The 12,914-nt window shown below is 41.6% G+C and overlaps 1 protein-coding gene across 1 annotated transcript in view; it reads right to left on the minus strand.

Annotated features, from left to right (window-relative positions):
- Positions 1 to 5,625, minus strand: part of tmem9b (TMEM9 domain family, member B) — a 41,091-nt gene extending 35,466 nt beyond the window's left edge. The window contains exon 1 of the mRNA XM_080190200.1: positions 4,997 to 5,625. Coding sequence (XP_080046326.1) covers positions 4,997 to 5,095 — 99 coding nt within the window. The 5' untranslated portion in view covers positions 5,096 to 5,625. The remainder of the gene's footprint in view (positions 1 to 4,996) is intronic.
- Positions 5,626 to 12,914: the final 7,289 nt, after the last annotated feature.

A 12,914-nucleotide genomic window follows, 5' to 3' on the forward strand; every position in this document is an offset into this window, starting at 1 on the left:
ATAGTGATCTCGGGATTACTGCAGTGGCACGTGCTAGTCTGATAAATAGGTGGCTGAAGAGATGGTGTAAGGGGAAGGGTTTCAGATTCCTGGGACACTGGGACCACTTCCGGGGGTGGTAGGATCAGTGCAAACTGGACAGGTTGCACCTTAGCAAGTCTGCGACTCGAGTGGTTGGGAAGGGTTTAAACTAAAATGGCAGGGGGGAATGGGAACCTAAGCAAGGAGTCAGAGGAAGGGGAAACAAGGATTAAAAAAAAGGCAGGAAGGAGAATTAAAAAAAGTAATAAGCATAGAAATGAAAGGGCAGAATAAAACAGAGCCACAGTGAAAAATAATGAGAAAGGGACAAGGAACGTTAAACATACGGGTCATAAGATTTTGTGCCTTAATACACAGAACATTCACAATAGAGGGGATGAAAACAGATGTAAATGGGAAGGATATAATTGGGGTTATGACGACATGACTGCAGGGTGACTAGGGATGGGAACTAAACATCCAGAAGTTTTCAACATTTAGGAAGGACGGACAAAAAGGAAAAGGAGGTGAAGTTGCAACACTGGTTAAAGAGTAAATTAACGCAACAGTGAGGAAGGATATTAACTCATATGATGAGGAATCTGTATGGGTAGAGTTGAAAAACAGCAAGGGACAAAAAACATTAGTGGGGGGTTGTATATAAACTCCCAAAATGTAGTGGTGATATTGAGGATGGCATCAAACAGGAAATTAGAGACACATCTGTAATTATGGGTGACTTCAATCTGCTTATAGATTGGGCAAATCAAATTAGTAACAACACCATAGAGGAGGAATTCCTGGACTGTGTACTGGATGATTTTCTGCACCAATACACTGAGGAACCAACTAGAGAACAGACCATCCTAGACTGGGTATTGTGCAACGAGAAAGGAAAAAGTCATGAGCAACCATAATATGATAAAATTCTTCATCAAGATGGAGAATGATGTAGTTAATTCCGAGAGGATTCTGAATCTAAATAAAGGAAATCACGACAGTATGAAGCGCAAGCCGGCTATGATAGACTGGATAACATTACTTAAAGAATGATGGTGAATAGACAATGGCAAACATTCAAAGAGCTCACGGATGAACTGTTACAATTGTTACTTCCTGTCTGGCTCAAAAACAGGAAAGGTGGCCAAACCATGGCTTACAGGGGAAATTACAGGTATTAGATCCAAAGAAGAGGCATACAAATTGGCCAGAGAACGCAGCAGACCTAAGGACTGGGAGCAATTTAGAATTAAGCAAAGGAGGACAAAGAGATTGATTAAGAAGGAGAAAATAGAGTAAGCTTGCGGGAAACTTAAAAACTGACTGTAAAAGCTTCTATTGATATGCGACGAGAAAGAGATTGAAGAAGACAAATACAGCTCCCTTACAGTCAGAAATGGGAAATTATAATAGGAATATGTGGCTGACCCACTAAATGCATAAATACAGACGGAAGGTGGCTTAGAGTTATCATCGCTAGACTATTAATCCAGAAACTTAGCTAATGTTCTGGGGATCCAGGTTTGAATTCCCGCATGGCAGGTGGTGGAATTTGAATTCAATAAAAAAAGCTGGAATTAAGAATCTATTAATAACCATGAAACCATTGTTGATTGTCAGAAAAATCCATTTGGTTCACTAATGTCCTTTAGGAAAGAAATCTGCTGTCCTTACCTGAACTAGCCTATGTGTGACTCCAAGCCACAGCAATACAGTTGACTCTCAACTGCCCTCAGGCAACTAGGGATGGGCAATAAATGCTGTAAAAAGTCTGACGACACCGGGTTTTAGTCCAACCGATTTATTTGATAATAGACTCACAAGCTTTCGGGGTTAGCCCCTTCGTCAGGTGAATGGAGAACTCTCCATTCACCTGACGAAGGGGCTAACCCCGAAAGCTTGTGAGTCTATTATCAAATAAATCGGTTGGACTCAAACCTGGTGTTGTCAGATTTTTTTACTGTGTTTACGCCAGTCCAATGCCGGCATACCCACAATAAATGCTGGCCAGCCAGCAATGCCCATGTCCCATGAATAAAAAAAACTTTGATTCTGTCTTCACAAAACAGGGCCCAAATAATGAACCAAAAATGTTGGGGAACACAGGGTTTAGTGAGAGGCAGAAACTGAAGGAGATCAGTATCCATACGGAAATGGTGTTGTTTGAAGTTTATTTATTAATATCACAAGTAGGCTTATATTAACACCTCAATGAAGTTATTGTGAAAATCCCCTAGTCGCCACACTCCAGTGCCTGTTAGGGAGAATTTAGCATGGCCGATGTATCTAACCAGCACGTCTTTCGGACTATGGGAGGAAACTGGAGCACCCAAAGGAAACCCATGCAGTCACAGGGAGAACATGCAGACTCTGCAAACAGTGACTCAAGCTTGGAATCAAACGTGAATCCTTGACACCATGAGGCAGCAGCGCTAACCACTGAGTCACCGTGCTGGGAAAATTGATAGATTTGAAGGTCGATAAATCGCCAGGGTTTGATAATATAAATCTCAGATTACTTAAGGAAATGGCCCTAGAAATAGCGGATGCATTGGTGGTCATCTTCCAAGATCATAGAGAGTCAGAGACAGTTTGTACAGATTGGACGGTAGCTAATGTAACCACATTATTTAAAAAGGGAGGTAAAAAGAAAACAGAATTATAGACCAGGAGACCTGATGTCAATAGTGGGAAGAATACTAGACTCCATTGTAAAAGATTTCATAGCAGAGCATTTGGAAAATAGTGCCAGGATTGGACAGTCAGCATAGATTTAGGAAAGGGAAATCATGCTTGACAGATCTACTGGAATTCATTGAGGATGTAATCAGTAGAGTTGATGACAGTAGACCCGTGGATGTGATTTATTTGGACTTTCAGAAAGCCTTCAACTAACTCCCACACAAGAGATTTGCGTGTAAAATTAAAGCACATGAGATCTGTGGAAAGCATATTGAGATGGATAGAAAACTGGTTCGCAGACAGGAAACAAAGGGTAGGAATAAACTTTTTTTTCAAGTGGCAGGCAATGACTAGTGGGGTACCATTGGGATCAGAGCTATGATCTCAGCTATTCACAATGTATTTTAATGATTTAGGTGAAGGAAGTAAATGTAATATCTCCAAATTTTCAGATGACACAAAGCTTGGTGGCAAGGTGAGCTGTGAGGAGGATGCAGAGATGCTTCTATGTGATTTGAGTAAGTTGAGTGAGTGAACAAATGCATTGGCAGATGCAGTATAATATGGATAAATGTGAGGTTATTCACTTTGGTAGCAAAAACAGGAAGACAAATTATCTGAATGGCTATCGATTGAGAGACGGGAATGTGCAATGAGACCTGGGTGTCCTTGTACACCTGTCACTGAAAGTAAACATGCAGAATTAGCAAACAGTGAAGGCGGCAAAAGTTGGCCTTCACAGCAAGAGGATTCGAGTACAGGAGCAGGGATGTCTCGCTGTAGTTATACAGGACCTTGGTGAGACCATACCAGGAATAGTGTGTGCAGTATTAGTCTCCTTATCTGAGGAAGAATGTTCTTGGTAATGGAGAGAGTGCCCGTGAAGGTTTAACAGACTCGATTCATGGGATGGGAGGACTAACAAATAAGGAGAGATTGAGTCAGATAGGATTATATTCACTGGAATTTAGAATGAGGGTGATCTCACAGAAACCTATAAAATTCTAACAGGACTAGACAGGGTGTTCCCAATGGCAGAATAGTCCAGAACCAGGGGTCATAGTTTAAGGATATGGGGTAAACCATTTATTCTGTCATTCCCAAATAAAATAGATCTTCATGTCAAAGTGATCTTATTCTTTCCCAACTTTATTCTCATTATATACTTTGGAAAATTCTATATTGACAGGCCTGATTTCTTAATTACTTTCTCTTAGCCTCTTAATGTTCCAGTTCTGCTTTCCCTTTAACTGTTTTAAAATTTTAGTTTTTCTATATTATTCACTTATATATTCATCACAGGTATCTTTAATAAAAAACTAAAATTCCATGATATCCCTTGGAACTCCAAACTTGGATAATTTATTTAATTTTAACCAGACTATATCAAAGCACAGATAATCAATTTTACTTTAACTACCTATCACCCTGGTCCTAGTTTTTAAAATGGACATGTAATCAAAATATTTTCTTAAACTGAAGTGCTTGCAATAATCTACCAGAAAGTAGAGGAATAAACATGAGAGATTAAAAATGCAGCTGTAAACTATCGGAGTAAGTTATGACACTCCCATCATATAAACACTCGTGTTTTCATCTGTTCTTTAGTTATAGATCGCGAAAGTTATTTGAACTGTAAAATTCAGGAACAGTCATAGGGTCAGTCACAAGACATCACATGTAATTCCCTGTTTGAAATGTTTCTAAACATCGCGGGAGACAATTTCACAACTTTGGAAACTAGTACAATTGCGCCGATGATAATTATTTTCTCATTAATCAATAATTAATCAACCCGTTAAATAAAATTAGTATTTGAATCCTAACAGAGTACGCCATTTATTTAGAATAACTTTCTTAAAATCAAGCCTGGGTCCTAAAGGATTAAGAAATTTAAAAATAATCAATTTGAAAAACTGTCAACAATGGCATTCATATGTAAAAAATCGTCATGGCATTCATGATCAGAAAACAGTGACCCATCCTACAAACTATTTAACTAAACTGAGGCTGTGTTCAGGGTGAATCCTAACAAAAAGAGGATTATCACAGCCAATTCAAGGAATGAGATAGGGCGAGCGGGACGTTAGTAACCAAAGATATAGGTTTCCGCCTCCACTCATCACCTGTTCCAGGTTACACTGGAGGATGAGCTCTTCCTGTCAAGGGCCCAGAGCTAGCCAGCTGCCCGGCCTCCCTCATTCACTCGGATCAGCGGAAACAACAGGAAATGGTGTCTTTACGGCCTGCAGCTGCGGCTACATCCGCCAACCGTCAGCCCCTCACTCCATACCTTGTTGTCGTCGTCCTCGTTTGTCGCCAACACAAGCAGATACAGTAGCGACCAGAGGGACAGGACGAGGACGAGGCCTCGACTCCATGAGCCCGCCATCACTCCGCGCCGCGCGCTCCCCCCTCCCCCGGTTCTCAGGGCTCCGTCTCCTGGAGACGGCGTTTCCCTAGTAACCGGCAGCCGGGCACGCGACCAACGGCGGAGGCCTACTCCGCCAGGCAGCGCGAGCGATACCGAACAGCAAACGGACTCTGAGAGGCTGAATGGCCTCCGTTTATCTTTTATTTCCTCTTTAGTGTTAAGGTGAGGGAAAGGAACGAGTAACTCCTGTTACTTTTGTCTATAGCAAGTTCTGTGAGGCGTGTTATAATTACATTATTCGATTGTTATTTCCAGAACCAGATTGCTTTGGAGGGTCTCACAGAAATTAGTTGTGATCCTCTGAACTGCAAAGAATGAGTTACCATCATACTTACTGGCAGAGGAAGTGGGTGCATGGAATAAAAAACGACTCCTGTCTAAATACAATCTATGAGGTACCTGCAGTGCAGGGGGAGGCCATTTGGCCCATCAGATTTGTGCCTACTCTCTGGAGAAATAATCTGACTAGGCCTATTTCCCACATCCTATACCTGTGGCCCTGCATGTTGATCATGACCAGTCCACCAGGCTTGCATATCTTGGGTGGGGTGGAGGGGGGAGTAGTGTGCAAGCTCCATACAGGCAGTCATCTAGGTTTCTGTATTAAGTAAATACCTTCCTTATTCCAACAAGGTCTGAACTCTCTCTTAATGATTGTAGATGCTGGCCACAAAATATATAACAAATCCCATCAGTTTCCCCAACACCATTCCTCTACTAATGCTAACCTCCTTCAGTTCCTCCTCCTCACTAAATCCAGTGTTCCCCAAAATTTCTGGTATACTATTTGCATTCTTGTTTTTAGAGATGGCATCACAGTATGTATTTAGTTGGCCAGACATTTTCTTAGTCCCCATTATAAATTCCCTCGTTTCTGATGGTATGTGACTTACATTTGTGTTCACCAATCTTTTTCTGTTCACGTACCTATAGAAACATTTACAGTCAATTTTTATGTTTCTCGCAAGCTTACTCTTTGTACTCTATTTTTCATTTCTTAATTAGTCCATTGATCCTCCTCTGCTAAATTCTAAACTGCTCCCAATCTTTAGGTCTGTCATTTTTCTTGGCCAATTTGTATGCCTGTCCCTTGGATCTAATACTATTTCTAATTTCCCTTGTAAACCATGTTTGATCACTTTTCTAGTTTTACTTTTGCATCACAGAGGAATATACAATTGTTGCAGTTTGCCCAAGCACTTCTTGAACGTTTGTCATTGCCTATCTACTGTAATTTCTTTAAGTAACATTTCCTAATCTATCAAAGCCAACTCATATCATCATAGCTTTCTTTATTAAGGTTCAGGCCTCTAGTCTCAGAATCAGTTATGTCGGTCTCCATTTCCATGTTGTGGTCGCTCATTCCCAAGAGGTCTTGCACAACTAGATTGCCAATTATTCCTTTCTCTTACACAATACGGCACGGTGGCACAGCGGTTAGCACTGCTGCCTCACAGCACCAGGGACATGGGTTCAATTCCTGACTTAGGTCACTGTCTGTGTGGAGTTTGCACATTCTCCCCACGTCTGATGGGTTTTCACCGGGTGCTCCAGTTTCCTCCCACAGTCCAAAAAATGTGTGGATTATGTTGATTGGCTGTTCCAAATTGACCTTTGGTGTCAGGGGAATTAGCTAGGGTAAATACATGGGATTACGGGGATAGGGTCTGGGTGGGATTGTGGTCAGTGCAGACTCGATGGACCGAATGGCCTCCTTCTGCACTGTAGGATTCTATGAATATCCAGTCTAGAATTGCTTGCTCTCTAGTTGGCTCCTCAATATATAGGTCCAGAAAATCATCTCATATACACTTCAGGAATTCCTTCTCTATGGTATTGTGAGTAGTTTGATTTGCCCAATCTGTATGCAGATTAAAATCACCCATAAATGCAGATGTTCCACTATTGTATATATCTTTAATTTTCTGTCTAATGACTCCTTATATAGGTTCCCATCTGCCTGTCATTTTAGTTTAAACCTTCCCAACTATTCTAGCAAATACTCCCCCTAGAACTTGATTCCCAATCCTGCCGGGTGTAACCAGACTGTGGTCATGCAACCCCTCCCAGAACCAGTCCCAATTCCCCAGGAATCTGAAACCTTCCCCATCACACCATCTCTTCCATCACGTATTCATCTGACATATCTTGCTATTTCTACTCTGACTAGTATATGGTACTATATTGAAATCTAGTCCTATATGTTGAAAAGTAATAACATGAAATTCTTGAATTGAGTCGAAATCAGTTTTTAATTTTCATTACACCTAACAGCTTCCTGATGCTAACAGTTCTTCACATTTATTTCGAGTTTTAGTAGTTCTCTTGTAAGCCACTGGATGGCATTTTGTGTACATGGTCTTTTCTCCAAGTAAGAAGTCTCACAACACCAGGTTAAAGTCCAACCAATTTATTTGATAGTAAACCCACAAACTTTTGGGGTTTGCCCCTTCATCAGGTGAGTGGAGAGTTCTGGTCTCAAACAGAGCATATAACAGCACACACAGTTTACAGAATACTGATTAGAATGCGAGTCATTACAGCTAACCTGCTATTCAAGTGATAAAGATGCAAGCAACGTGAGTGGAGAGAGCATTAGGCATAGGTTAAAGAGATGTGTATTGTCTCCAGACAGTACAGTAAGTGAGGTTTTGCAAACCCAGGCAAGTCATGGGGGTTACAGATAGTGCGACATGGAGTGCCAAATTCTCCATTCTTGCTGGCAGCAGGGGTACATATGGATGATTGGAGAATCCTGCCTTTGAAATTTATTTTAATTTTAATTTTCATATATTCTGGAATGGAAAATTGTCATTTTAAGTAACGGAGATTCATCCTAGATCTAGCTGAGTGAGTTAAAACTAGTATGGAGTTGAGTTACAATGTAGGTTGTTAGCAGGGAGCATTGTGATGTTAATGTACCTTTACAAAAGTTTTTTTTTAAAAAACCATGATTTCTGCAGCTCACAACTTCAGTGGTTTCTTAACCCACAGCTTCAGTGATGTTATTGTTGCTAGTGTGACTGGAAATGTCCTATTATTGGTATATGAGTGGTTTAAATTGAATTGTTTGTGTTTACTCTGGAATTAGTTTTACAATCCTGCATTGTTAGGAGAATGGTCATAACCTTGGACAGTTTTTTTCATTTTTCAGTTTGGAGTTGCAGGTTTAAGTTTTAGTTTTAGAAGGGACAGCAAGGCAAAAAGAAGTGTTTTCCTTCTCTCCTTGCTTTTTCTTTCTTTGGAAATTCTTTTGTTTTCCTAAAAGATGAAAATCTGCTGTTGCTGGAGGCTGGACCAGAGTCTCTGGTATTTTGGGAAGTTGCCTTGTCTTCAAACTGTTTGGAGTGAATCCAGAGAACTGCAGACTGCAACCATAGACCCATAGATGTTTACAACATGGAAACAGGCCCATAGGCCCAACTCACCCAGGCCGACCCTTTTTTTAACCTCTATGCAGTTGGCCCATATCCCTTTATACCCATCTTACCCATGTAACTGTCTAAAAGTTTCTTAAAAGACAAAATTGTATCTGCCTCTGGCAGCTTGTTCCAGACACTCATCACCCTCTGTGTGAAAAAATTGTCCCTCTGGACCCTTTTGTATCTCTTCCCTCTCACCTTAAACCTATGCTCTCTAGTTTTAGACTCCCCTACCTTTGGGAAAAGATATTGACTGGCTGATCTATGCCCCTCATTATTTTATAGATCTGTATAGATCACCTTCAGCCTCCTACACTCCAGAGAGAAAAGTCCCAGTCTACCCAGCTTCTCATAACTCAAACCATCGAGTCCCGGTAGCATCCTAGTGAACCTTTTCTGCACTCTTTCTAGTTTAATGTATCCTTTCTATAATAGGGTGACCAGAACTGTACACAGTATTCCAAGTGTGGCTTTACCAATGCCTTGTACAACTTCAACAAGACGTCTCAACTTTTGTATTCAGTGTTCTAACCAATGAAACCAAGCATGCCAAATGCCTTCTTCACCACTCTGTCCACCTGTGACTCCACTTTTAATAAGCTATGAACCTGTACTCCTACATCTTTTTGTTCTATAACTCTCCCTGATGCCCCACCATTAACTGAGTAATTCCCGCACTGGTTCGATGTACCAAAATGCATCACCTCACATTTATCTAAATTAAACTCCATCTGCCATTCGTCAGCCCACTGGCTCAACGGATCAAGATCCTATTGCAATCCTAGATAGCCATCTTCACTGTCCACAATGCCATCAGTTTTGGTGTCATCTGCAAACTTATTAACGATGCCTACTAAATGGCAAGGGGATTAAGGGTTATGGGGAGAAAGCGGGAAAGTGGAACTGAGCCACTTCAGATCAGCCATGATCTTATTGAATGGCGGGGCAGGCTCGAGGGGCTAGATGGCCTACTCCTGCTCCTATTTCTTATGTTCTTATGTAAATCATTTATATAAATGACAAATAACAGTGGACCCAGCAGCGGTCCCCGCTGTTCACAGGCCTCCAGTTTGAAAAACAACCCTCTACAATCATCCTCTGTCTTCTATCATCAAGCCAATTTTGTATCCATTTGGCTATCTCACCCCGGATCCCGTGAGATTTAACTTATGCAACCAAAGGACACAATTTCCATTATCAAGTAAGCAGTAGACTTTGCTGTATTGAACCTGTTCAAACGGTTTTGTCTCTGGCAAGGGTTTTGGTTTGATTGGAACACATTAGATATATTTGTTAAGGGTTATACATTGTAGTAGTTGTTTTGTTTCTTGTTTGTAATTTATAAAAGTTTATGGCTAATTTTCTTACTATACATGTTGACTATATTCTTAAATAAACTTTGTTTGATAAAAGCTCCCTAATGGGTCATTTGAATCATACCTGAAGGGAACCTATCATGCTCATTCTAGCAAAATTCAAGATGCAAAACTTATGTTCCAGGCAGGCTCCATAAAACACTTTGGAGTTTCTGACCTGAATCATAACAGCATGTATCAGTGAGATAGTTTCTGTATTCACAAGTTGAATCTTTTCTCCACTGGTGACACAAGGTGTGAAGAATAGAACAGATGCAACAGCAATATCTGGTAATTGTTCATATCGCACTGCCTACAAATGATAAACTACCCTAGAAATTGATTATTTGATAGAATCATAGAAATTTCAGCATGAAAGCTAATACAGATGTCATCCTTCTTTTTCTTTGTCCTTTTCCCAACATTCCCATGGGCTGAATTCTCACTTTGAAGACAGGAAACAAGAGCCATGGTCTGTTTTCGTATCAGAAACTTCTTCGGTGGAAAACTGACCAAGTTCAGATTTTCACATGTATAAGCCCTTAATTGAAATAGATATGGATTTCCTATCTGCCTATATCTAATAAGGAGGGGAATAAAGCTGGGTCACCTGAAACACCCCATGGCAGCTGTCATTGAGGCTACTGGTTGTCCTGAGGGGGAGATCTGCAGTTTGTGCCCAAAGCTTTTCACTTAATTAGAGGTACACAGAATGTCACAGGGGAGATAGAGGCCTTGCACCTGGGGCAGGGCTACCCTTTGCTACATCAATACTGACCTGAATTTAATACTAGAGTCTATGAGGAAGTGCTGGAACGTCCTCTTCACAGAGGAACGCAGGAGGAGGCCTCATTGTGCAACAGGAACAAGTCTCTGATCATCATTATCTTCATCCATGTTGAATTCCTTCTTCGTTATCTCTTGTTCTTCTCTCCTATCAGCTTATTCCTTCCATGGTCACCCTGTACTCAAGTCCATATTAAAGAGAATGCAGGAACTCATCTCAATGGCTGAAACCTTCACAGTAGAATATTGCAGAATGCCACCTAACTGGTCTGGACACTGGAATCGTAACTTCAGAAACCCGCCCAGTGGTTGCCCTGCTGAGCAGGTGAAATTGTTTGTGTCATCTCTGTGCCTCTATCTGAGCTCCTATTGAGCGTTCAGTAACCATTTCTGCAAGGGAATTCTCTTGTCCCCTAGGATCTGTTCACACTCTTGAGTAATTGGAGTAAAGATCTGAGGTAACCTGGTTCGGTGCAGGATGAAGGAGTCATGGCAGCTGCCAGGAAAGCGAGCTCACAGATGGAAGAAGCTCTTATGGTCGCTGACCTGTTGAAAGTTACGAGTGGAAGGCCTTTCTTTCATTAATATAACTCGCTAGGTACTGGTTGCAATTCATTGTGCCCTGTACCCGGGGAAGTTCAGTAATGAAGGCAAAATCCAATGTCCCCTGCCCCTGTGAGACTGACTCTTGTTGAATGAACATACTGCCTATCTTTGGAAAAGAGGGCATCAGTGACCAGTGAGATGTGGTGATGTGTAGCCATTGTGGGATGCCAGTAAGGTTTGTAGCTGATCCTTGAAAGGAACAAGATACAAAGAAAATCAAGGCCACAGTAACTTTAACAACCGCTGGTAGATCATGGTGACCATTATTGCAAGGTGTAAGGTGCAAGGTCTTTGGTGACCAGGCTCTTTGTAACTCTCGGTCCGAAGAGTTGCAGTTGCCTGCTACACTCCAGGTAACTTCACCTTCAGTGACCGATCTAGTGTTGTTGTTTGACCTCCATTATCTTACTCCACTTCTTTCCTTTCCCATGCCCTCCTGATGTATGGGACTCCATTGTAACTGCTCCTGTGTCCAAAATCCTATTATCACGCCCTCATCATCAGCTGCAGCTTTCCTCCTAGATAGGTGTCCTTTCAGTTGTCCTTGGTAGCCTTGCTCGCTGTCTTTCCACCCCATAATGCTGACCCCGTTCAAAGCCCAGGCACTGAAGGCTCATTCTCCCTAACTGCAACAGCAAGGACTCTTCATTACCAAGTGCTCAATCTCCATTTCCTATTAAGTTGCCTATACGACCGAGCCGATGCCCCAAGGTAGCTACAAAAGACTGTGTACCGGTCTGCCTTCAGATAAATTGTTTATGAAGGCATGGGTAACTTCTCTGGTCTGTTCAAAATAAGATGTGCAACTCCTTTATGAGCTATGAAAGTGCTGTGGCGATTAACTCACCTCCTGACTCCCCAAAGACTGTCCACAATCTACAAGAATGTGGTGGAATACTCTCATAAGAACATAAGAATTAGGAGCAGGAATAAGCCATCTGGCCCCTCGAGCCTGCTCTGCCATTTAACAAGATCACGGCTGGTCTTTTTGTGGACTCAATTCCACTCACCCACTCGCTCACTATAACCTTTAATTCCTTTACTATTCAAAAATTTAGCTTATCTTTGCCTTAAAAACATTCAACAAGGTAGCTTCAAATGCTTCATTGGGCAGGGAACCCCACAGATTCACCCTTTGGGTGAAGAAGTTCCTACTCAACTCAGTCCCAAGTCAGCTGCCTGTTGTTTTGAAGCCATGCCCCAAAGTTCGGTTTCACCTGCCAGTGGAAACAACCTCCTTGCTGCTATCTTACCTATTCCCTTCATAATTTTATATGTTTCCAAAAGATCCCCCCCTTCTAAATTCCAATGAGTATACTCCCAGTCTACTCAGTTCTTCCTCATAAGCCAACCCTCTCAATTCCGGAATCAACCTAGTGAATCTACTCTGTACCCCGCTCCAGTGCCAGTATATTCTTTCTCAAGTAAGGAGACCAAAACTGTACTGCTGCTGTGGCCTCACTAACACCTTGTACAGCTGCAAGTTTTTAAACTCCATCTCTCTAGCAATGAAGGACAAAATTCCATTTGCCTTCTTAATTACCTGCTGCACCTGCAAACCAATTTTTTGTGATTCATGCACAAGGACTCCCAGGTCCCTCCACACAG

The sequence above is a fragment of the Carcharhinus amblyrhynchos genome, chromosome 6 (assembly GCF_965287045.1).
Source record: "Carcharhinus amblyrhynchos chromosome 6, sCarAmb.v2.hapA, whole genome shotgun sequence".
Taxonomy (NCBI): domain Eukaryota; kingdom Metazoa; phylum Chordata; class Chondrichthyes; order Carcharhiniformes; family Carcharhinidae; genus Carcharhinus; species Carcharhinus amblyrhynchos.